We start from the raw sequence: 24,289 nt of genomic DNA, 5'->3' as shown, positions 1-24,289 counted from the left end.
TAGAGAAGAATTAAAAACTGTGAAATAATGACTGATTATTTACCTAATCTATATTTGTGGAAGTCAGAAAGCTCAGTGAAAATATTTAGGGTCAGCTACTTAAAAGTAGTATGGACAGGCACATAGCTTGTTATGCACCTTTAAATTGTATGAATAAGGAAAAAATTCTTCCTGGGGGAAGAAGTTGAAACATGCATGTTGTGTTTGCTTTTCCTTGTTTTGGAGTCAGTCTTTGTGTTGATTGGAATTCGAACAGGCACTTACAGGGCTGCCTACTATATCATTGTGGTTCCTTTCCCTTGGACTTAATGTGAACAAGCAGATGTCTTCATTATTTTGAGAACGATTGAACTGGACATGCCAACATTTTAGGCCGATTGTGGAATCATTAAGAGAAAAGGCATACAGCCGCTATTCAGAAGACTTGCGTCATTGAGAATATGTTTTCAATGGTCTGGTTTTATGTGCTGTTGAATATTCTGTGTTAGGAATTAAATCATGGCTTTGTCATATAAATCCCAAGGAAGAGGCAGCCTTTAGCTGCATGGCTCCAGGAGCAGAAGAGGCATCGTGTCATTCCTTAGTTACAATGTGATCTTTGTGTTCTTTTGCGCTTCGGGAGACAGAAGTCAGCGCTAGCCTTCAACCTGCTTTCTTGGTGGGGAAATACGGCACGTTGAGGGGACAGAGCAGAAACCCCACCACTCACAGCAAAAGTATCGAACCCAGAGGCTGCTGCCTGCTATGTAGACTGTGTGTAGCTTGTTCAAAGGAGCGGGAAGCTTGTGTCTCTTTAACCAGAAAAGAATAAGCTTCAAGAATAGAAATAAGACAGAGCCTGTGCCGTGGTATGTCCATGTAGAGGTGTGAAAGGTAATGGTAGAAAAAAAGTTTCCTTGAAAAAATGCGAGTGAGTACTATTCAAATAGCTTCATCAACCACATCTACAGGAGGCTTACAAGCAGCAAGCTTCAGTTTTACTTTTCTTCCATTATTTTCTGGTTTCATCTAGCCTTCATTTTCTTTCTCACTTTGTTAATTGAAATATGGTTTGATATTTATGTATTTTTGTATTGTAGTAATCCAGAACAGACTTCAGATTGCTTCATATCATGAAATTGCTCTGAAATCACAGCATGGAAGCTATGCATGTGTGTTTCATTCAAAAAATATTTTTCAAATTATCATACTGTAGTCACTAAAAGTGTTAGCCAGTTTTATGTAACACCTTGTATATAAATATTGCGCAGCTTAGAATAGTCTTTTTTGAAAAACATCGAGCATTCATAAATTAGCTTTTCATAAAATATCTGAAATTTGGGCTTGCTTTTCTAAAGAAAAGCAAACTTCATCAGAGCCTGGTTTGAATTAGACAAGCTTATGTCAGTGCAGTATGTTTTTTGGCAGAGAGATTTATTAAGAGTTTTATTTAAATAAAAAATTAAGATCTTTTAAAACCCTGCCAATTAAGAACACTGCCTGCCTCCTTTACTTTTTTGCAGCCTAAACTTACAATGGCAAAATGCAGACGAAATGTGGAGAATTTCTTGGAAGCTTGCAGAAGGATTGGAGTGCCTCAGGTATGTATTTCTACTATACTGATGTAATGTTACAGGTGCAGTTTTGTATGATGCTTCAGAAAATAAAACCTTTGAAAGATTTGATGAAAACAAAATTATTAAAAGTTTAGAAAGTTCAGGTATAAGCTATGTCTTGCAGTATAGATCAGACTTATCTTGTATTGTCTTCCAGAGCAAAATGAAGTCAGATATAGTTTATCAGAGGTCTGATTCACTTACTGCTGTGCCTCAAATTCATAATAGCTGATGCAGTTCAAGTCTGCCTTTAGAATTGCAAGTTATTTCTATAAAAACAATTACATTTTCTCAAGATTAGATATTTGACAGCTTAAAAGTGGGGTAAAATTTGGATGATGTTTTGCATGTGTTATTTTTATCCCAAAGGTTTTCATGTTCCTTCAGAATAATTCTCTTGCATGAACGTCTTTACTGTCTTTCCAACAAGTCCCAGTATTATTGGCCTTTCTCTGATGGTAGCTGTCTTTGCATAGATCCTAGTTCTTTTGTTATGTACCGGTGGTAGAAGTCCATCTTCTGGTATTCCGTGTCCCCTTCTGAAACTTGGAAGATCTAGGAGGTGGGAACATGATAGAATAATCCATCTGAGTCCAGTTATCCTGCTTTACGCTGTCCTGTTCTTTCCACTTTGTCTTATTCAGCAGTTGTCTCAGTAAAAATAGTTTCGATATGTTGTGTTTTTCTTGATTTTTCTTCTAGTGTATTAATTGATTTGGTTTCTTATACTGCTAAGCATTAGTGTTTCTGTTGTAGATGCTGTTTTCTTTCTTATGTATTGTGAAGGGGAAAAGTAGACTCAGTGACTCATTTCCCAGCTATTTCCAAAAGCAGTGTTCTCAAGTCAGTCATGCAGTATTTTCTAGTGTTTTCATATAGCTTCACTTGCAGGCATTTGAACCATTGGGATTTTAGGATAGCATATTTATTGAGCTGCCTGGCAATTTCACATGACTCAGTGGCGAATCACGTTGGAACGTGGTAGGGAGTTGCAAGTGATGGTTAGTAGTTTAAGAGCCTGCACTCTAAGAAACTTCAGAGTTTTACTCCCAGCAGAACTGCGCAATATAAATTCATCTGGAGCAAAATTGTTCAATTCCATACCAGCTTTCCTATTTATAACTCCCTCCAATACGAAGATGTCATTTTTATGGCATTGCAGTACGTAGCAGAAATGACCCACATTTAAAAACAAACAAAAAAGCCACTCAAGAAAAAGTCCCCTGTAGACGCAGTCTGCTACACCTGCTACACTTACTGTCTAGGACCCTCCTGGCTTTCTCATATTTCTTGCTTTAATGTGAAAGAGTTCAAGGAGAGTGTCTCTGGGGAAACTTACTGAAATACCCCCACCTGAACTCTAAAGTTGCTCTCACATGTCTACATTACATACCTACTGAGATGTGAACGTAAGATATCTGTATGCAAGAATGGCGTGGCAGCCTATTACATTTTTCTTGAAAAGATGCCTGCAGGTATTTCCTTTCATTTAAATTCTAATTACAAAAATAAAAGGCTTTCTGAAAGTACGGATCTATGTAGAAATACTTACCTTCGAAGAGGAAGGCTACTTTTAGAAAATGCTAATTACAGGCACCACAGTGGAGCAGCCATTTCTATAGAGCTTTGCTAGTTAAAGCCCTTGCATCAAAAGAAACCGACAGTTGAACAGATTAATATGTGCGTCTAGATTTCACTGATTCACAGCAGTTACCTGTGTGAAAGGGAGGGAAAAGATACACAGCGGGAATAGTTACAGAACGCTTAGGCTCTAGCTAGTAATAAATATTTCTGCAGGATGCTGCATTCAAGCATGGTTTACACATAAATAATCCCTTGTCCTACTGTTTTCATTAACTAAGATACGTGTGGAGACTTAGCTTTGGTGAGTACTCAGTACCAGCAGCATCTCAGAAACCTGTAGCCGCTTCATTTCCCCTGGAGAAAATTGGTTTTCACTAAGGCATGTGTGATCTGCTGTGTTGTTAGCAACAAAGAATAGTTACGTGTTTCAGCTGTACGGGTGACAGGCACCTCACTGAACATTAAATACTTGCAATAAGTGAGTTCTTTGCAATGGGAGTCTTGCAGATTCCTTTGTGAGAATTAACCAGCTGTGATACGCTTCTCGAACATGTAGGTTATATCTGAGATGTCTGATGACTGACTGCTTCGTGGATGTTGCTATGGCTAACTGACTGACCTTTTTTTTTTCTGTCTGTTTTCCCTTCCTGCTCACACACTCTGGACAGGACAATCTTTGTTCCCCTTCTGACATTCTTCAGCTAAACCTCAGCGTTAAAAGAACAGTTGAGACTCTTCTTTCCCTGGGGACAGATTCAGAAGAATCCAGTCTTGTGTCCCTTTCCATTCAGCTCTGGGGCTTTGTGGTGTTTTACTGTACTCTAATGCTAACGCTCTGTATGTTCTATCGCTGGGTCTTTTTTCTCTAGCTGAAGGATAGTGTTGCTGCTTCCTCCCTCCATCACTCTGGTGCTTGGGAAAGGATTTTGGTTTTTGTCAAGACTGTGTGTATGAAGTGCTTTCTTTCCCACTGATGGGACAGAGGTAGCAAGTACGATGTGTTAACACATTGGTGCACCCACATGACCATCTGTGACATAATTCACATTTGTATTTGCTGTGTCATATTTAGCAGATATAATGCTTTTACAAGGGAGGAAGTGCTGTCCGTGGGCTAGAGCAAGGGACTCAGGTTCGGGTGCATGCCATGGTCTGCTGATGGGTGATGTAGTACTGGGAAAACTGCATTGTCAGTTTGTGCCTCGGTTTCCCCATCTGTATAATGGGAATTGCACCAACTTTGGTAAATTGCTTCAGGATTGTCTGGTGAAAAATGTTAAAGAATGCAAAGCATTTTTTTCAACAACAGTGTTCTTGATTAGATCTCACAGTCTTAGGAGACATGGTCTGGTAAGTTTTGTCCACAGGACTTTGTTACTGTTTTTTCTGTTCTTACCCCCCGTCCCTTATTCTGCTTCTGAGAGCGTTTGCTTTCTCATATTTGTAGGCTGTGGTGTATTACTTTGAGTCAGGATTTTTAAAATAACTGTCAGTGAATCCTGAGCTACTTGAGCTTCATAACAGATTAAGCAGGAAATTTTCAGAAAATAGAGCTCTTCAGCAGCTTTGAGAGAAACGGTTTTTGGCACAGAAGGAAAAATCTCTTAAGATTCTATCAGATGCCACAGAATGTCATGGCCTTTTGCTGTACTCTGGATAAAACTTAACAAAAACTTCCTGAGTTGCCACTTGATTGTGGGCGCTGCAACCCATGCTTGTTTCCTGCTTATTCCCTTCTTCCTCTTATCCTGTCATTTTCAGAAACCTTTGTATCATACAATTGCAGACATGTAAGTCCTGGCTGCATGATCACTCTTCACTGATTTACAAAACTCAGGTAGTCTTCCGTAAAGCTTCAAAGCTTTTCCCTCCCCAGGAAAAGCATCCTGGTGCTTTAATGCTTTAATGTCTCAGGGACACCTCAGAACTTCAGGGCACTCCCCATGTGCTGTGTAACAGACCGTGTCTCCTCAGAGTGTAGATTGATTCAGGGAACTCTGCTCAGAGACCAGTGACAGGTAAGTGATGAGTAAAAAGGCTGTTCCAAATATGTTTTCGCTAAGTTTCTGTTATATCTGAAAATACAGGAAATGGCTTGTAAGCCCAGTTGAAGTGGTGTTAGCATTCCGATGTTAACCTGGCAACAACTCCGAAGCACAGTTTAAGATACACGGGAGTTCAATTGCAAACGTGGTCACTACCAGTAAAAATGTGTTATGTGTACATGGATCTCGCAAGCTGTTGTAACATAAAGTGAGGACTTAACACAGGAGCGGGTAGAGGAGTTGGTGCCCTCTTTCCAAATCACACAAAGCGTTCTGTCCAAGCAAAGCATTTTTGAGGAAAGAGGGGACCTTTGACAGGGGGAGATTGGTGGGGTGTTTTTTAAATAAGCTATTTTTGTACTGCTTACTGGTATGAACTAAAATGAACTCAGTTCCTATGTTTCTTAACTTCTAATGAACACTGTGATAAAAGCTGCAAGGGGTTTTACACTAACAGTGCCTTCCAGTTTTTAAATTTTGTTTGTCGTGACTGTCTGTGGTATGGAGTCATTCCAAAGCTTTTCCCCTTATCTGCTTGCATACATAAGAAAAAAGATAAGGCATATTTGCTCAAGTTTACAAGTATTTTCTCAAAAAGCACACTTTTTTCAAAATAACATAAATTTTCTGGAAGAAAAATGTATTTCAGCCTGATCATATGGCTTACTGTGAGAATTTCAGTCTGGACTCATTTGTTTTCTTTCCGCTCTGAGCTTTGCGGGAGGAGTGTTGGCTGTAATTGTTGATGCTGAAGGATTTCTTTAACATCAAAAACCAGTAAAGATTCAAAAAGCGGAGAAATGCAGGTTGCTGTGGAAATAACACATGAAAAATAATCTCTGTAGCTCTATAGGAAGGATACACTTCGGTTATTTTCTACAGATACAGAGAACTGTTGGACGTGTTACGCTGACTGTTGTGGAGTGAGGGTGGCCAGGATGTGCCAAGGACTTACGTAGTGCGAGGCTTTAAATCCATCTTAGACTGAGAATAGCACAATTTATTAATAAACACTTTGAAACCTCTTTTTGCATTTTGCGTATTACTCTTATTCCTTAGAATGATTTTGGAGGTAACCTGCTAAGCGGGGGTACTTCTGGCAGGTATACACCCGTAACATAGGATGGATATTTGCCTATACGTACACTGTCAATTTCTCAGTGCCTTGAACAGGAGACAGGGCTTTTTCTACATTCATGATCAAGGTTATTTCAGTCATACATAGAAGCAAGTCGTCTTTTTTTTTTTTTTTTCTTTTTTCTTCCGTAAAACAGCTTATGCTTTCTGCTTTTCCATGCCTTCCAAGGAATTTTTGTAATGATGGAGATCAGCACACACATAGAGACAGAAGGACTTCAGATGGGCAGTGTGTCTCAGGAGATGAGAATTACTTTTAAGTATGACATTTCCTCTTAGACTGTTGCACAGTGTTTCCATAGCACACACTGGCATTTCATTCTCTGCTTTAAAGCAGGTCTTTCCTCACGTTTGATAGCTAAACAGGCTTACTGCATGAGGACTCCCTCAAAAAGGCAGTTATGTTTTGGAAAGGCAGCCATAGTTCCTTTCTTACTCTGCGTTGTAGCAGGTTCATCACGTCAAAGCAAAGCTTTCCTCATCCTTAAGTTCATCTGCTTTTGGTTTCATAAAGTGCTGCCGTTTGAGCGTGGGCAAAGATAGAGGACAATTTGCTATTCCCCACTTCTCCCACAACACTCTTTCAAATTCTATTTTTCCCATTTTCTGATAAACACAAGGATTACCCCAAGGCTTCCTCCTTTGAGCAGTCGCGTTCACGGTTCGTTAGTCACAAGCAGAAATTTCATTTCATACCCGTGTGTGTGCTAGCTGTCCATAACATTTCATATTTTGGTCACCTTTTGCTTAATTTTTTTTTTTCTTTTCAGTTGAGTGTTTTTCATCCATTTTGTTTTTGTCTTTGTTTTGTTCCCCATTCAGGAGCAATTATGTTTGCCTCTACATATTTTAGAAGAGAAGGGTTTGACACAGGTAGCTGTGACTGTCCAGGCGCTCCTGGAGCTGGCACCCCCAAAGCAGCAGCAACTTCACCACTTGTCTGCTGTGTAAAGACCTCCGGGACCTTTTGGGTTATCTTGGCTAAGCAGAAGGACGTGAAGACTTTACTGCCCATGCAGTGCATCCAAACACACAGAGCTCTGTTCTAAGGAAATGAGTTTCCGTGATTCCTGACAGGAATGTTTTACTTCATTTCTCCATTTTTTTTGGAGATCACAACAGTTTCCAATAACAATTTTTATTACCAATATTTTTCCCCTTATTTAAAAAAAAAAATAATTGAGTTCATTGGGAGGAGGGCAGGGGTCCACTGACCTTGTGGACTGAAGACATGGGTATAGAGTTTGGAAAGCGATTCCTAAGGGAATTCGTTTGTTTAAAAAAAAAAAAAAAATGTTGCTGCAGTGGGCACATGGGGAATGAAATTTCTTTCCTTCCCTACAGGGTTCAAAGAAAGGGTATTTCTTTGCCTCCAAAGAACAACAGCTATTTCTATTATATATTATAAAAATTGCAACACACAATCTTAACCTGCAGTGTTTGATAACAGCGTCGAACCTCACACAGTTGTAACTTGTGTTGGCATGTTCTCATTTCTTTATATTTGAAGGAAAAAAAAAAAAGGGTAGATTATTTTTTTTTCCCCAAGGGAAAAAATACGGCATGTTTTCTCCACAAGAAATATCTTAGTAAAAAATACTAAACCAGAACTGTTCAAATTGTATTAATCACAATACCATTCTTACTGGGTTCAGTTTCTTTTTGGGTTTTAATGTGTCTTTATGTGAAAATTTTTCCAACGTCAGTGGAGGGAGATGCCGTGCCTCCTCTCACCTCCCTTTCTGGTCACGTAGGGATGCGTTTGGTTACTCAGTAGTTTTGTCACATGGTGACTAGGTGTCATCAACAGCCATGTGTGTATTTTCACTGCAGTGAGAAGAATCGCAGCCTGCCATGCCAATCATTGGAAACCCATTAGCAAATAATACATTTTTTAGGGGCTGAAGCATCCCATGCAGACATGCTCACACTGGTGAATGTCCCAGCCACTGAGAAGTTTACCATTTTAAGAACACAATTACCGAATTTCCACAGGTGGGCTGCATATTGCCAAAGCAGCAATCTTGCAAAAAGTAGCTTCTATTTTTGGGTTTAACAAGACTTCAATAAATAAAGCCTTTTATCATTGGAATTTATGTAGAGATGCACTGGTTTTACAGAACTGCCATCACTTCCTTCCTCTTTCCTTAACATAAAAATGGAAATTAGATATGCAGGAATGGGAGAGGCAGCCGACAAGTGTGCATTTTGCTGGAAAGTTCACCTGCAAAACAAAGACCAGCTCTGTGTGCTCTGGTCTTAGTGACGAGGCCAAGCTCACTACCAGATCAGTTACAGTAACTATTATTTTTTTCCCCAAAAAAGACTTTGCAAAATCCAGTTCTCCTCCCATGCAGTTCCTTTGTTAGGTTTTGGCCAATTTAAAGCATCCCAGAATGTTATGCTACTAATCCATGGTGCATAGCGTCTGAGACCAACTTCAGGCACCGGAGATACTGCATCTGGGCATGTATTTGAAGCAAAACACACCAAGAGGATTTCATGGGGATAAAGGAGGGAGAAGAGCTGGGAGCAGGTTAGCTAGAAGTCATTTCTGCTGAAGTAAAACTGCTGTGGGAACACTGGCAAGGACTGGTCTTGGTTGGATTTTTCCCCTTTTGATTTGCAGTTTTGTTTCCATTCTGTTTTGCTTCATGTATTTCTTTCAAGGTCCATCGTGGTGACTGTTGAATCCCTTATTTCACATTATTATTCCAGTGCTTCTTATTGGCACTGGCTGATCATGTTGCAAGTTGGGGGGGGGGGGAACCACCTGAAGGGCATTCAAAACTGCACAGCTGAAAAGAGAAACCTTTTCATACTGGGTAAGCTCGTTACCCCGAGCCCTGCAAGAAATTAAAATGCCAATAACTTGTGATACCCGTAGGAAGAGAGCACCTCCATACGGGCGTACTTTCCTCCTTGAGTAGGTCTTGTGTTTCGCTTCATTTCACTTGCAAGCAGTGTTGGTAATTCTTAAAAGGTTACATAAAAGTGTCTGAAGTCTCTGCTGTAGTTTGCCGAGTGGATTCTGCCGCTCGCGGCCAACAGTGTTTCTTGTATCTTTGTCTCTGCACATAATTTGAAAGAGGGGGGCACTGACTTCATCTTAGTTTCCAACATTAGGTCACTTGTATTGTTACAGGGGCATATTAACTTTTTAGTAGCACACCCTTTGTGGACTATTTAAATATTCCCGTTTTAAGAAAACCATTCCCTTCGTGGAATTGTGAGGGTGTGTTGTTTGCTCCACTCCAGCTTCCAGCACTTAGGGAAAATGAAACTTAACAGTATTCAGGTTGGTGGAAGTTTGACCAATTTCATTAATACTAGTTTTTAGGAATTAATGGGGTGGGGGGTTGAGCCTGAACTGCAAGAAATGGCCATTTGCTGTCGTGTCTGGTTAACACAGCCGCTCTTCTGTACGAGCGGTGCGCAGGCGCAGCAGCTGAGTTCACGTAAGGAGCAGTGGTTGCGGGGCTGGGCCGGCGTTCTGTCCCCAGTGGCACTTACTTTGCTCTAAGCAACGGTTCACTCGGGCAGTTTCAATGTACATTGTCATGTAAGTTTGACATTTATAATCCTGTGCTTTCATGCTGGCAAACACTAAATCTTGACCAGATGTTTAGGACAAAAATCCAAACCTGAAGTTTCATCATACGGTTTATTTAATGTATTATACCAAAACCAACTTCAGTTCTGTTTTGAAAAATGGGTTGGGGATTTCTCGGTGTATTTATGTGCAATTTTTGTTGTATCCCATGAAAAGAATATTTTAAAGAAAACATGTATAACATTCTGGTTTGTGCGTTAAAGCAAAGAGGCAATTGTCTTTCCTCTCTGGGGCATTTGTGTCGGAGGATGTGGGAGGAATGCGAGTGTTTTGTGCTTGCTGGTGTTTATACACTGACCCCATTGTGTCACCATCCTTCCCCAAACCATGTCAAGCGCTGAGCAGCATTTGAGGCTCAGTAAGGGTACGCACTCACGATGGAGCAGCACGGGCACTCGGCAGGCCCTGATGGCATTGCATGGTCAGGGCAAAATAGCCACGGTTTGGGTCTTCCCCCTTGCGAAGGGGAAGGCTTTCATAAAGGCTCCGACCTCGTTGGGCTGCTTAAAATAAATCAGAGACAACTTCTTACAGCGCCGAGAACACCTCTTGATGTGACACAATGGCAAATGGTATTTTTACCCTTTTATGGCTATAAATGGTTCTTTGAAAAAAAGTGTTTTAGAAACAGAGGACTTCTAAGGTGAATTTGGACATCTAAAAATTCTTTTGTATAGATATGGTGGTGTTTTACAAAGCGATCTAATTTTGTTATTTCTGAAAACAGTGTAAACGTGTAATTAATAGAGTAAAGGATTTTAAAGCTTCATCCATGCTGTATGTCTGTAAATACATTCCATAATTTCTAAGTCTGTTACATATAAATGTGTCTGAATATTGTATACTTTATTTTAAATTGCCTGTATTCTGCCAGCAGCGTGAACACAAGCACATCAGTAATATGAGAGGAAACCATGGGTAATTTGAAATAAAGTTTTAAAACTTACACGAATTACAGTATTCTTCCTGCTGTTTTTCTGTTGCATCAATGAACGTCACATCCATCCTCTGGCAGGTGTTTATTCCCCTTCCCCATTGTCACAGTTGGCCGTTAGTGGACCTGGTTTGTTTCTCTAGTTTTCATAGTTAACCGGGGTAGAAAAAATCCAGCCATTCTGCAGCCACATCAGAAGCTTTTTCTTGGGGATATTTTTAACCTTCCCCAGACACTGAGAAGCAGTGATTTTGTATAGGATCCTCCCTACCCACCCCGCCCCCTTTTTTTTTTTTTTCCTTCTCAAAGTAAAATGTGCATTCTAAGTTTGGGCAGTTTGCTGCTGCCAGTACTGGTGCTCCTTACCATTCTCATCTTTTGCTTGGTTTTATCTTGTCTTGGGTTTGACCTGTAGAACTTGCACCCCAGCTTCGTGCCCCCGCAGCATTTGAAAGGTTATTAGCCAAAACATTCGCTCCTCTTTTCTTCCCTCCTCAGGTCTAGAAATTGCCAGAGATGCACAAACCCTCCCTACTTTGTACATGCTCTGCGTACCCCATGGTACTGTTCCCTGCTCACCGAGCTGCTGCAGCACCCTTTATTGACCTCCTGGTGACTCCACCAGTCACTGGGGAGACAACTCTGTTCCTGCCTTCGTCAGGGCTGCCCAGCTCTCCCCAGGCGTGCACTTCTGTCCCTCCGTCTAAAGCCTCCTCCTAACCAGCTTCTTGCTCTCCAACCTTTCTTCTCCATTGACCCCTCTGGAAACCAGTTTCTTCAAAGGGCTTGTGACTTCTGGTTTTCCCTGCAGAAGGTACCATGGATGTGCACTTTGATCCCATCTATCTATAGCTGGAAAAAATGAGCAGTGCCAACCCTGGCAAAGTTCCTCAAAAGCGCTGGGGTTTGGGACGCCACTCTCTGCTCCCACCACTGGATGCACTCAGCCTGTTTGCTTGGCAGCCGTACAGCCAAGAAACAGAAACCCACTGCGGTTCCTGACGGAGCAAGGTACGGCTCGTAAGGAGAGCAGCGCTGCTGGGACGGGCCGGTGCAGCGGAGGAGGCCGGGAGGAGGTGGGCAGCTGGGTGGCAGCCTGGCCGCGGTCCCCAGGGAAGAGCCTGCTCTTCTTACCTGGGAGGAGTAAGCTCGGGGAGGTTTGGGCAGATTAAAAAGTTTTGGCCCTGTCACACTATGACCCCGTGGGCAGGACACTCGTGCTGGGAATCAACATTTCGGCACACCCTCATCTGACTGGAATAGCAAACCCTATTCTACTGATGCTTTTTTATTATTAATTTCATTTTTGAAATAAAAAGCATCCCTTCTCCTATACACACAGACACAGAGCTTCCTGGTTTTGGAAGCAGACTTTGCTGTGCCCATGCAATTTATGGTTTGGGTGGGGTTTTTGTTTGTTTTTCTCTCTTTGGTCACTGAAATGGAAGTTTTGAATTATTTCATGATCCAGTGCAGTGTGTTAACTTCCTACTGGCTTTTTCACTCGGCTGCCGGGACTTGATGTACCGTATAAACAAGTGCTCCTACGCTGGCATTGGGAACTGGGGCTGGAAGAGGCGCCCAGCCTCGGCAGAATCCCTGGATGCAGAGGATTTTTCAGAATTATGTTGTATATTGTTCTCTGCTGGAAAGCAAGCAGAGCCCAGCCGATGCTGTGCTTCAGATTTCAGTAGTTTGGTTGTACTACTAATGTGTGCCTAGAGTTTGATATAAACAGTGGAGATCTCCCACCCCTCTGTTCTATCCCACTTTTTCCTTAGCTCAAAACCTCTGAAGAGTTTATGATCAAACTTAATTCCTTCCACCCAAACATGTCACCTGTTAACACCCACCACATATGGAAAATACTAGTCCTAAATGAAATGTACCAAGTCAGCAGCGTGTGAAAGAGAAGAGTTAAATTAGGAACATAACTCCCGTGGTTGCCCTTTGGTGCCTCCCTCAACAAGGAGCCGCGGTGCAGAGGGGGTGTGAGCACAGATCAGACTGGAGCGATCCCTGTCTTTGCCACCGTGTGGGGACCACAGAAAGCGGGAACACGTCCTGGTTTCGAGTAAGTGGCAGTGCTCCAACGGTAATTCCAATACATCTAATGCAAGTTTGTCTGGAGTGTCGGAAATTTAAGTGCTCCTTTGACAATCGGCTCTGCCTGATCATCAGGCACCAGCCCCTCTCCTCCCATTCCGAGAGAGTTCTGAGCTAAAGGCTCTGCTTGTGATTTCAGTCATCTCACTTGAACTGTAGTGCTTTTGGCACGGTTCAGCCTGGATACGAGGATGTTTGGATGGGGCCATCAGGGGCTGGTCACAAAGAGCACAGCAGACTTTGTGTGGCTTGAGCTCGCTCTCCTGCGTGGGAGTGTCAAAAAGCAGCCCGCTCACCCGCGGGGCTAATTCTGCTTTGTACACAGACCTGCGTGCGAGTGACAGTCGTGTCGGGAGAGAGAGATCCCCTCTTGGTTAAAAAAGCAGCACACTGCTCCCCGGCAGCTTCGCTCCCTGCCCGCTGCCTCATCTCGCTGTGCAGAGACTGTGGTGGGTACGGCTGTTGACAGACCAGCTCCTGCAGGCAACGCGGCCGGCTGTCTTTTTCCGTTGCTGCTTCCCTCGGTTGGAAGGTATTTGGAGCTGTTCTGCCTACGTGCTGACGTTTTGCAGGACTGCGGGAATGGAAACCTGCGTGCTTTGACTGCCCTTGTGTTTACACTGCAAACTATCAGCAGTTTTCTCCCCGCCGACCCAACGCCAGCGCTGACAGCAGACAGAGTGCTGCTCGAGCCCAGATGTGGGTGACTTGGCCTCCCTGCTTTACTGGGAGCCACAGCAAACACCAGCGCTGCAGCCACGGCCAGTGCTTTGGGGTCTGCAGAGGCCATCCTCGGTGCAGAGCGTCCCGTGGTGGTGAGTTACGGGGCTGTTAACAGGATTACCTCCCGCTAGCTGTCACGTTTCCATAAAGCACATTGGGGATACAGCGTTTCTCACTGCTTTGATGCAAATTCCTTCTCTGCTGGAGAAACTGTGTCTCTGCTGTACAAGGGCGGCATCACGATCTTAAGAGTTACTGCAGCATCACCTTAACTGTGTCTGTCATGAACCGTGTTCTCCAGAATAGCCCGAGCTCTGTTACATGGTTTATTTTGTGCTGTCAGACAGATGGACCGAGCAACCATAGTGCCCTGCCCAGCAACAGCCCTGGAGACAGGTTTCTTTACTTATCGTGTCTTTTTCTTTGCTCCGTATTTTCCATTCTTCCCTTTTTCTGTCTGCTTTGATAGCTGTTTCTCCCAAATCTTCCTGAGGGCCTGGTAGGGGCCGAGGTTTCTACGGACCATTGTACCTCTCCACCAGGCCTGCAGCTGGAAGCAAGAGGCAGAGAAAGAGAGGTCTTAGGGGAAATCACTTGCTGGAGTATCCGGTACAGCTCAATGGCCCAGAGCATCTCTCCTGCTCTCCCCAGCTGCAGGAGGGAACCCCTGGCCCACACAGCAGCAGTTGGGCCTGTGCTGGTTATGGTGAAGGTATCCGTGTCAGGGCTGAGGGCATCTGTTGCTGGTGGCCAGGGGATGGGCAGGGGAACTGCCCCGCGACCCTCCCTGTATCCCCCCCACGCAGTGGGGCTGGTGTGAGGAGCACGGCCCCAGACCATTCGAGGAGACGGGCTTCTGCCCTTTCATCCCTTCTCAAACCTGCAGCTCGCTGCTGGCTTTGTGCCTGCCCCAGAAGAAAGGGACTGGCTTTCTGTGTCCTTTACTTGTGCCATCCCACACCAGCCAACTTTCTCAGGCCGTTTTCTGCCCGAACAAAGCCTGTGGTGCAAATGATTAACTGCCACTTGCTGATGGAACAGCACCGCCACAGCTTTACTCCCCTTTACCTTCAGGATGCTCTTCAGCTCCAGGGCATCCTGCTCTAGTTGTCTCCTTTTAGCCTCCTTTTCTGCCCGGTCAGCGATGATGGTTTTCTCAAACATCCAGCACTGCAAGATAGCACAGGGGTGGCAACAGCCACGGGAAAAACACATCCCATAAACTGTAGGGCCAACCTTCTAGGCTCACTCTGCCCAGCAGCAGGGCAGGGCTCACCTGGACCCTGGTGCAAGGAGTCTTCTCCTCTGGCCTCATCCTTCCTACACACTTTTCACAGCCCCACCAGGGCTGCTCTGGCCTGTGGGTCACAGTGCTCACCCTGTGCACCAAGGACCTCCCCAGCAGCCCAAGGGTAATGTGTAAGCATGGACCTTCCTCCCCCACCTCCTTTATTTGATCTTCCCTGAATCCAGATGGCAAATAGTGCTCATTACCAGTGTCAGTCCTGAGGCACTGAGAGCTGCTGCCAAAGTGAAACCTCTCACGGCCTGGGTGTAATTAACCCTCTGATCCTGTGCTGTAAAATGGCTGTCTGATGGCGTCTCAGGCAACAGATGGTGGTGGGAAGGAGCCGTGCTCCCCCAGGCTAGGCAGCAGATGATGTGCAAACACACTGGGGACACTGAGATGACAGTGTACAGAGTGAAAAATGAGCCCACAAGCAGGGAAACATCTAACTCAGTCCCATCATCTCAAATCCAGTGAGAGTAAGGATTACAAGTTCATTCCTTCTGGCTTTAAAACATCCCTTTTTCTAGACACTTCTCTCTGCCCTGTGCTGCCTGCTCCGCTGCCTGCATAGCTGGGATCGCGGCCCGGCGGTTAACCAAGAAACCAATGTGGAGCAGGAATGGTTTTAACTGGAATCAGTTCCCTTATAACAGCACTGTGCATCTGCAGGAAGGGATGGAGCTGACTTTTCCAGTCTCAGCCAGGCACACCCACATGTTGCTAAAAGGAGCAGATTTGTGCAGACTGTGGCAACAAACTAAGGTGAGGCATACGGGTGTCTTTGCCCTTCACAAAGGCTGTCAATAGCTCCGAGTACTTGCTGGTATTTGAAAATAGCTGTAGGGGAAATATCATCCCTCCTTGATGTCACAGGTGTCAAACAGAAGATGACTACTCAGTCCCTGCCTTCCCAGGACCAGTGCTTATAATCTCCCCCTATACCTCAAGATTACTGATATTTTTTTCCATAGTCCTGGTTCCTTATCTGAACCAGAGTAGGAAAAAGCCAGGATGCCGTTTTGTATGACTGAGCACTGAGATGCTGCTGATGTCTTACCTCTGTGGCAAGTCTCTGCAGCACTTCCAAGTTGTTTGCCTTTAATGTTTTTAGGGCATCTAGTTCTTCGTCTTTAGCGTCTGTGTCATTTTCATACTTGTCCACCCAGTATTCCAGCTTCTCTTCCACTTTCTGCATGGGGATAGAGCGGAGCTCAGCATGGTACAAAAAGTGTACAGGGGAAAGGTTTGCTGCTATTATGTGCCCTGCTGTCAGGATGGTGGTAAGAGTCCCATAAATTTTGCACGCTGAGTGTTTCCTTCTAGTCTTGAAAGGGTCAGACCCCTAGGACTAGTGATAAATTACTGGTGGCCTGCAGGCACCTCGCTGGGGGTTCACCACGGAAGCCGCAGCACTGGACTGGTGATGAAGAGAGACCAGGTTGGGCTTTCAGAGGTGCATGAAGAATGGGGAAGCACTGGGGGGTAGTTTTGTGCAGTCAATCCTGGTGTAGCGACAACCAGAATCCATCCTTTGTGTGTATACAGAGGGAGGGGGGTTAAGAAACAGAATTTGGCAGTGAGAAAGCTTTTATCCTTTGCCTGACTCCCTACCGGCTTTCTGGATTAAGCTCTGCACCAGGAATCAGGTCTCAAGGGACAGCACTTTACTCTATTTCAGGTTGTGAACTTGGCTTTGTCTCACTCGTGAATAGGAGGGCAGGTGCTGCTGAAACGGTCACCCAGATGACTTCCTCCCATTCACAAATAACTTCTCCATAGCAACAACTATGATTGCTTGCACGGAAAAATAATCTGAGGAAAAGCATCAATCTCATTATGGCATCACAGCTGGACACACAAGGGAGATGGAGGCCATGGTCATCCTCTTCTCTCTGGGCCCCTATAAAGCCACCAGCTGCTGTCTGAGTACAGAGAGGTTTGCACTTTGCCTTCTGGTAGAGGTCAAATAGGCTGCAGCTTGTACTTGGAAAGTCCCCTCACTATGAAGCGTTGATCTGACTAACGCTCTGTGATGTAGAGGGCACTATTTAATTCCTCACAAGATTTTTTTTTTAAATTATTATATTCTATTAGATTTCGTACTGGAGTGTTGTTAGGTACTCTGCAGTAGTACAGGTTTTCTTCCAGTCATACAGTTTATGAGATGCTTTCCAGTGTTATTCACCAGAATGGGCACTGTTGATGATAGGAAAGCTCTGAACCTCTGGATTAACAGCACAAGGACATTCATGGATGTTTGCTGCTGAAAATGGGCACAATAATCGTAAATTAGCCATTATCCAACCCTGGTTCTTGCTCAAATTAAGACAAGGCAAAACTGGGCTGGCAGTTTGTTTGCCGTTTCCTTTTTAGCGCCCCCTCCGTACAACACACGTGTCTGTGAAACTGTTGCCCTCACTTTGTGCAGTAGCACCCTTCACTGGGCCACTGGGAGCTCCAGCTATTGCCAAGGAAGGTCTAAATAAAATTCCAATTAGCTGAATAAGTAACAACTATCTGAGGGAGGAAAAAGAGGTAACACCTGAATAAACAATGCCAGCCATTACCTGAACTCTAATTTTAAGGAAATGTATCCAAATGTAGTAAATCCCAAGTCTGGGAGATCTGGGTTAATTAAGACTTGAGGATAACTAGTCAATCAAACAGCAGCAATCATGAACCTCTTAAGTTTGGAAGAGCTGTAACTGGTTTTCTTTAGGCACTAATTGATGATACAATGTTTATCAGTTGCTATCTTAAACGTTAGCAGGAAGTCACCCTTACCTCATGTTGTTGCCTGAGGAAATTTTCCATCTCCGTGTGGACTCGAATCTCCTCATCAGTTTTGCTCCTCAACTTCTGTGATTGGTGCAGAAAGGAAACGTGTGAGGCCATGTCAGTGCATGCGAGTGTGCGCACACGTGCTGCTGAAAGCCAAGCTGGTGAGCAAGCGTGGAGGAGCTGTCTATGTAGTCCACGCATGTTTTTCCCAGTGACAAAACTAACCGAGGCAGTCCTTGCCCCTGGGCCATCCGTGAGAAAGGGACAACTAGATTAGGCCTTGATCAGTCAAAAAAAAAAAAAAATGCTTGCAAGCCCAGAACAGTTTTCTAGTCCAGTTCACCTTATGGCTACACAAACAGCTCTATCAGCGTAATATGCTCTGGGCAATACTGGAATTGCTGGTGTTGCTAAATAGCTTTGTAACTGCACCCGTTGGACATAGTTACAGGCATCCCTCTCTGACAATGGTATTAGTTTAAGCAGTCCCTGCCTCCAGCCAGTCTCCTGCAGCCATGCCAGCCGTGCTGTTGCTGTTTGCAGGACCATACAGAGAAGCAGTGCAAGAGAGAAAGATTTCTAACCTGGATGAGTTTCTCGATCCAGTTTAAACAGTTGTGTTGGTGACTTTGATGGAGAACAGAAAGGGCATCTGGGAAGACAGGGAGAACTCTTTCCTTACTAGCTGGAGATGCCTTCCAGTAGGGGCCGTGAACAACGGCTTACCTGAATTTCCTCATCCAGGACATTCTCTGCATTGCTGCACTTCTTCTGAGTTTGGTGGACCTGGAGGTCTGTGCTTTTCTTCGTGTAGCAGCTCTCCATGTTAATTTTGGCCTTCATCTCTTGGAGCTTGTCTTTGAGGTAGGCAATCATACCATCTCGATTCTAGTGGAGGAGAGAGAAGCAGCACAAAAAAGCAAGCCTGGAGACTGAGGTCAGCGGACTGTTTCATCTCTCCACTCCTTGATGAACTCAGAAGAGAAAAGGCTACAGGCTATTCACTTTCCCTGAATGTTGCCCCATTTCAACCTCTGCTTCAAAAGGAAGTTTGGTTTGTAAGCCATATAGAAGGCAATAAACCCATCAGCGAGGAGTGATTACTTCTGGAGAGGGTGGAGTGATGAACAGAGTGAGACAAGAAGCCAGACCTTCTGGCCTCTGGTCCAGGAGTGGATTCAGGTGTGCTTGTTATAAGCATGAAAGAAGCCAAATAATTCCAACCGCTCAAAGTTAGGCTTTACTAACCTTTTGGATTAGGCCATCTCAATGAGTGAGCATCTGTACAAGGAGGATAATGCCTCAGCCCCTCGTACCCCAAAGTTTGATTTCCTGATGCATGCTCTATTCCTTGGACTCATTTTTTTTCTAGTTATGCAGCAACTGTATAAACACAACCTTCAGAACAGGTGAAAATCTAACCTTGACTTGCTCGTATGTTTAAACAGTTCTTTCTTGAAATCTTACGAGGTAGATGGTGCCCGCTCTGTTGTAAAAGTATACGCCCGGGACGAGTAAGAAGGGCCAAGGAAAAGATGGCAATGACCTCCCAGCCTCTCCCTGTTTTGCAATGGAGTTGAGCTTTCCGGGGGGAAATATGTTCCCCAGGAGCTCCCCCATGGGCGAGAATCCTGAGCCATCGTGCCCCGTTTGTCCAGCTTCTGCAGTGTGCTCAGGAGGCAAAAAGTGCTTGATTTGGGACTGTTGTTTTGTTTGCTCCGTTTTAATGAATTTCTTTGAGTAACAGATAAAAATTAAATTAAACCCATTAATCTGGGGTTGGAACTTGGAAGAACCGCCTGTAAAATGAAAGACTCTAGACTTTTGTATTAAGAGTTAAAAAGGTCATCAAAGTCTGCTGTGCAATTATGCAAGATCAACCTTAATGCCTCTGGTTTGGCGCCCGATTGCTCCATTACAGCCTTTCTCTTTGCTTTCCTGCCATGCCATGACAGGTCTGACATTCATCAGCCAAACCTTGCAGCTGAAGATGAAATACCAAAGTGCTGGCATTTAAATGTTTTGAAGCCCACATATCTTGTCTCTGAAGCACCCTTGCATTCCTTAGCTGTGTAAACATGAAAAAATGCCACAGGAAGAAGCCAGCTCAACTGTGCTGTGTTTAAAAGCCTATGCGGCATGACTCATTTGGAAAAGGTTTCTTTATAAGAAGAGTTTGGAACAGTTAAAAGGAAAATCCTTCCCTCTGCACCCCTTGTCGGACACAGTTAAGAAGAGTAAAGTATATTTATAAGGCTCAAGACAATTAGGGGCCTTGGCTGATGCTGTTTTGTGGGTTTAAAAGTCATGCATTCAAATTTTTTTTAAGGTTTCCAACACCAGATAGTATTTTACAGCCATATCATCATATGACTGCAGACAGCTACAGACATGACCTATTTATGCCCTATTGAGGTTTCTGGTAATGCCTTTTTTTCCCCTGGTGTGAAATTTTGGTTGGCATTGGGAGGGATTGTGTGGAGTCAGTAGACATGGGAGGTGACTGTACCACTTTATTTTGAGATTCTCTTCCTGTATCATGGTGGAATCATGTCCAAATTGAGGGGCTGGCAGAGAGACTGGGAAGATGCTAATGAAAAACACTGATTTTTTGTGGTGCCGAGGCTCAGCAGAGCCAAGCGCTGCTGATGGCACTGTGTTACTGCTATCTGCTAAGGATCTGCAAACAGGTCAGGAAAGAAAGGTTCAGCCTAGGTTACAAAGTACTCATATTAGAAAGATGGGGCAGAGCATGAACACTTCACCAGGTTATTTTCTTTTTCATTTCATATTTTAGTAAAGCAGAGGAAAAAGTGCTTTTGATTCCAGCGCCCCAGGCCTCAGCTGGGACGGGGCCCCATCTGCTCTGTTTGTTTTCTTTGTTGTATGGCATGTTTGTGGTTTGGATTTGGTCTGTGGTGTTGTAAAACATCTTCGTTAGAGGTGGGGAGTCTGGGGGCTTGGTTACACAATCCAAAGCAGACGGGAAGTGAAATGCAAAACCCCACTGGTGGTTTACAGCAGCGCATTAGCTCAGAGAGGGAAAGTCGGCTGCAGGCGTGTGGGCAGCTACTGCAGCCCAGCTGATGGACCTGGTGCTGCAGAACTGGGGCACATCTGCCATTAGGTTGCAGGTAGTAAAGGCAGCAGTAAATGCCCACAAGCTGCGGGCACCATCTGTAGATGTAGTTCTGTATGCTGTTCCCTGATCTTCAGGGACAGGCACTGGGAAAATGAGTTAATACTTATTCATTCTGGTTTATCATAGCAAAGGTCCCAGCCAGGACACAGAGTGCTTTCATAGCTAATGCAGTAAACCTCTGGGCTGCTTGTTTGGGATGACTTCAGCATTGCATCTGCCAAACCAAAGATGCAAAATCATACCTCGTGTCCAAAACTATCACAAAACTGGCAGAGACCAAGATCAAAACCCAGGAAATAGTTGTCAAGAGCCAGTCTGCTTCGCAAGCAGGTAAACAAGCCGATTTTCTCTGATCTCTCAGCTCGTAGACATCAGCTCAGAGGCCTGTCTGCTGCTGTTATCTGGTGCCGTAGGAGTCTTCCCCACAGATGCTGTTTGGCTGCAAAAGCAACTGCGCTTAGCTGGAGAGGGTATGCGTGCTCCTGTGTTTTCATTTACTTTGATTTATCTCTCTTGCAAGTGCCACCTAGATCTCTCAGCTCTCCCACAGCAATTAGTATTTACAGTCACTTAAAATAAAGCTAGTTACAAAAATAGCAAGCAGGAGTGAAGAGTGTGAGGAATTCCTCCAGCAGTTGGATAAACCCCCTGCCGCCAGCAGCACACCCACCATTTGGCAGGCGCTTGGAGGGGGCTGGGGAACGGGCGCTGTGCTCCGTGCAGGCAGCGAGCGTGCCAGCAGAGCGCCCTGCTGCCTGCCTCCTTGCTTCCACACCGACTGCGTACGAGCTCAAGTCTCTCCACTGGCAGCTGCGCTATCTCAGCTTGTAAAGCCTGGAGATATGCTTAGATCTACACACCTGCCGCAGCCTGGACTCGCTCCCCCTGAAAACAGCAACATGCAGCCCTAAAGACACTTCAATAAGGCCATAGCCAGCATCTCTGTCCCAGCTGCCAGAACATCCCCATGCTGCACACCCCCGAGAAATAACTCAGCCGAAAGGACAGCAGGCCTGGAAGGTCACCCAGCTTCTACATAACAGCTTCTGCAGCCCTCCGCTAGCTCACCTCCAATCCCAACAACTGCGGGAGTGAGCTGTGTGAGGGGCAGTTTGCTGGCAGAAGGCGCAGACCTGTTGGCAGCAGCGCTCTTGTCCAAAGTCCTGTCCTTCTGGAGCCAGGTTTGGATCTAGTGTACCAGCTCTGGGTCCTGCTGAGCTGACTTGGGGCTCTGCAGGCAGTGGAATGAAGTCACCCGGGAGCTCAGGACCATCACAAACCTTGTGCCTTCTACTTTAGTCACCTGGTGCATTTCTCCAGTAGAAACATGCACCAGTGTGTGTGTACATATGTTTAAAACATTCCCCCAGAACATGTCCTTGATGCATTCGTCCTCCTGGGAGTGGATAAGGGAAGAAACATGACAGATTTTAGTCGCACTACTAAAAGCACTGCCAAGCGGTCCACTGACACAGTGGAGCTGAGAGTGTTATGAACGCCCACAAAGAATAAAAGTTACAGGCCTGTTTTCACTGGTACCACGGTCCAACGTCTTCATTTTCTGTCGGGTAGGTAGCTTGCAATATTACTGCTTGTTGCAAAATTATACTATGATTTACACACACGTATGGCATAAGTATACCACAAAACTACAGGACATACGAAGTCCTGAAGGTGAATAGCAATGCAGGAATTCTTAAGTTTACATCTCCTAAATTTTTATGTTAAACTATATAATACTGTACAACATTAACTTGTTTCAAAATCTGTACAGTCTGCCATGACTTGTTCAGGAAACCGGAGAAAGTGAGTATTTTTGTACAAGCTAGAAAATGGACACTGCAGCAGCAAACAGAACTCCTGCGGCCAAACTCAAACTATCGGTGATGCTCCTGCACGGAGGGGTAAGAGCAAAACCAGACTGATCATTTCAGCTCCTTTAGAGACATCAGTCTTTTCCAAGAGGAAACAAAACAAAAGAAATAAGAGCATTTAGCACTCGATTTGTGTTCCATTAGAGGGAAAAATGAGCAGGGTAATGCAGCATTAATTAGCATCTCATTATGAGGTAGCAAGGCTGAAAATACAAACACACAGGCAATATACATGAAGCAAAGACCATGTTTTTCTGGTTCCATGATTAGATTTGCTCGCTTTTGTTTTCTCATCCACTAGACTGGAGACAACGATGTCGACTTTTGTCTACAGGTCTGTGCATTATTATTGTTCAAAGTACTCCAAAATCAGCAAGCTGTATTTTTGTTTTTAATTAGTTGGCAAGGTGACAAATCATGCAAGTGTCTGTAAAACTGCCTATGGGAAAATCCCATATGAAGTGAATAGAAATTATTCTCCCTTGGGAGACACAGTGAGACACCATTATTTTTGGCACAGGAGGAAAGCAATACTTGAAAGTAGTCTTGTCTTTGATTTGTTATCAAAGCTGAAACTATAAGGAAGCTCAGAAAAGGACTTTTAAGCTGGAAATATAAAACCAAAATCCCAGATGAGCGCAGATCCCACTTGATGATGCAAAAAGTAAGAACCGAATTAGGAGAAGGTATTGAAAGACCACAGAGAAGAGCACCCTCTCAGCATGGGAGCTACGCACCTTCTTATGATTGCAAGAGGTAGGAGAGGTGCAGGGCAGGACACAGAGAAGTGCCCAGCCTGACTGCACAGTGCCAGGACATTGCTGCTAGCGTGAGATGGGATGATAGCAGCCCCCTACACACCAGTCCCTGGGAAGGCATTAAACCAGAACCAGGTATGTATATTGTGTGCACAGACATAGTGAGGTTTGATGAGCACTACACAGAAGGAGAACTACCTCATCAGATTCACTAGCTTGGGGAGTGGGAGAACAGGAGCTTCCCAGGAGCAATCAGAATCTGACTGAGAAGGGACAATGTACAGAAGCAAACGGACAACATACAGTCTCTGAGCCTGACAAACTATTTCATTTAACTGCCACACAGATGTCAAGGGACTTCTGGATTGTCTCATAGGGCCTGGAAATAGGTTCCCATGCCATTTCCAGTGGCAGTAAGTAAGTATATATTGAGGTATACAGCTCCCCTTTTCAGTCCTGGCTCTGACCTCTACATCCTTTAGATGTTCTGTTCAAATCTGGAGGGAAAAAAAGTTCATCCTGCAGTTCTCTTTTAGTTCCCACAACTGTTCTTTCTTGGTTTGTCTCCTAACATGCTAACTTTCCACTTCCTTCAGTGACTCCTCTTCTTTCTCCTCTCTGTTACGTCCACGGTTTTTTTCTAGTGTTCTTTTCATCCTGCTGCACTTCCCACTGTACATTATGCATTTCCAGGATCTCTGCTGGT

The 24,289-nt window shown here is 44.4% G+C and overlaps 2 protein-coding genes across 2 annotated transcripts in view; one reads left to right on the top strand and one right to left on the bottom strand.

Moving 5' to 3' along the window:
• Window positions 1-7,312, top strand: part of LRCH3 (leucine-rich repeats and calponin homology (CH) domain containing 3) — a 68,185-nt gene extending 60,873 nt beyond the window's left edge. The window contains exons 20-21 of the mRNA XM_009883407.1: window positions 1,503-1,580; window positions 7,184-7,312. Coding sequence (XP_009881709.1) covers window positions 1,503-1,580; window positions 7,184-7,312 — 207 coding nt within the window. The remainder of the gene's footprint in view (window positions 1-1,502; window positions 1,581-7,183) is intronic.
• A 6,831-nt stretch (window positions 7,313-14,143) lies between these two features.
• IQCG (IQ motif containing G) overlaps window positions 14,144-24,289 on the bottom strand; it is an 18,695-nt gene continuing 8,549 nt past the window's right edge. Inside the window, exons 5-9 of the mRNA XM_009883406.1 lie at window positions 18,536-18,697; window positions 17,813-17,887; window positions 16,086-16,217; window positions 14,806-14,907; window positions 14,144-14,287 (exon numbers count right to left, since the gene is read on the bottom strand). Of these exons, the coding sequence (XP_009881708.1) occupies window positions 14,144-14,287; window positions 14,806-14,907; window positions 16,086-16,217; window positions 17,813-17,887; window positions 18,536-18,697 (615 nt within the window). The remainder of the gene's footprint in view (window positions 14,288-14,805; window positions 14,908-16,085; window positions 16,218-17,812; window positions 17,888-18,535; window positions 18,698-24,289) is intronic.

The sequence above is a fragment of the Charadrius vociferus genome, unplaced genomic scaffold (genome assembly GCF_000708025.1).
Source record: "Charadrius vociferus isolate BGI_N301 unplaced genomic scaffold, ASM70802v2 scaffold214, whole genome shotgun sequence".
NCBI lineage: Eukaryota > Metazoa > Chordata > Aves > Charadriiformes > Charadriidae > Charadrius > Charadrius vociferus.
This window is presented reverse-complemented; position numbering and strand designations above follow the sequence as displayed.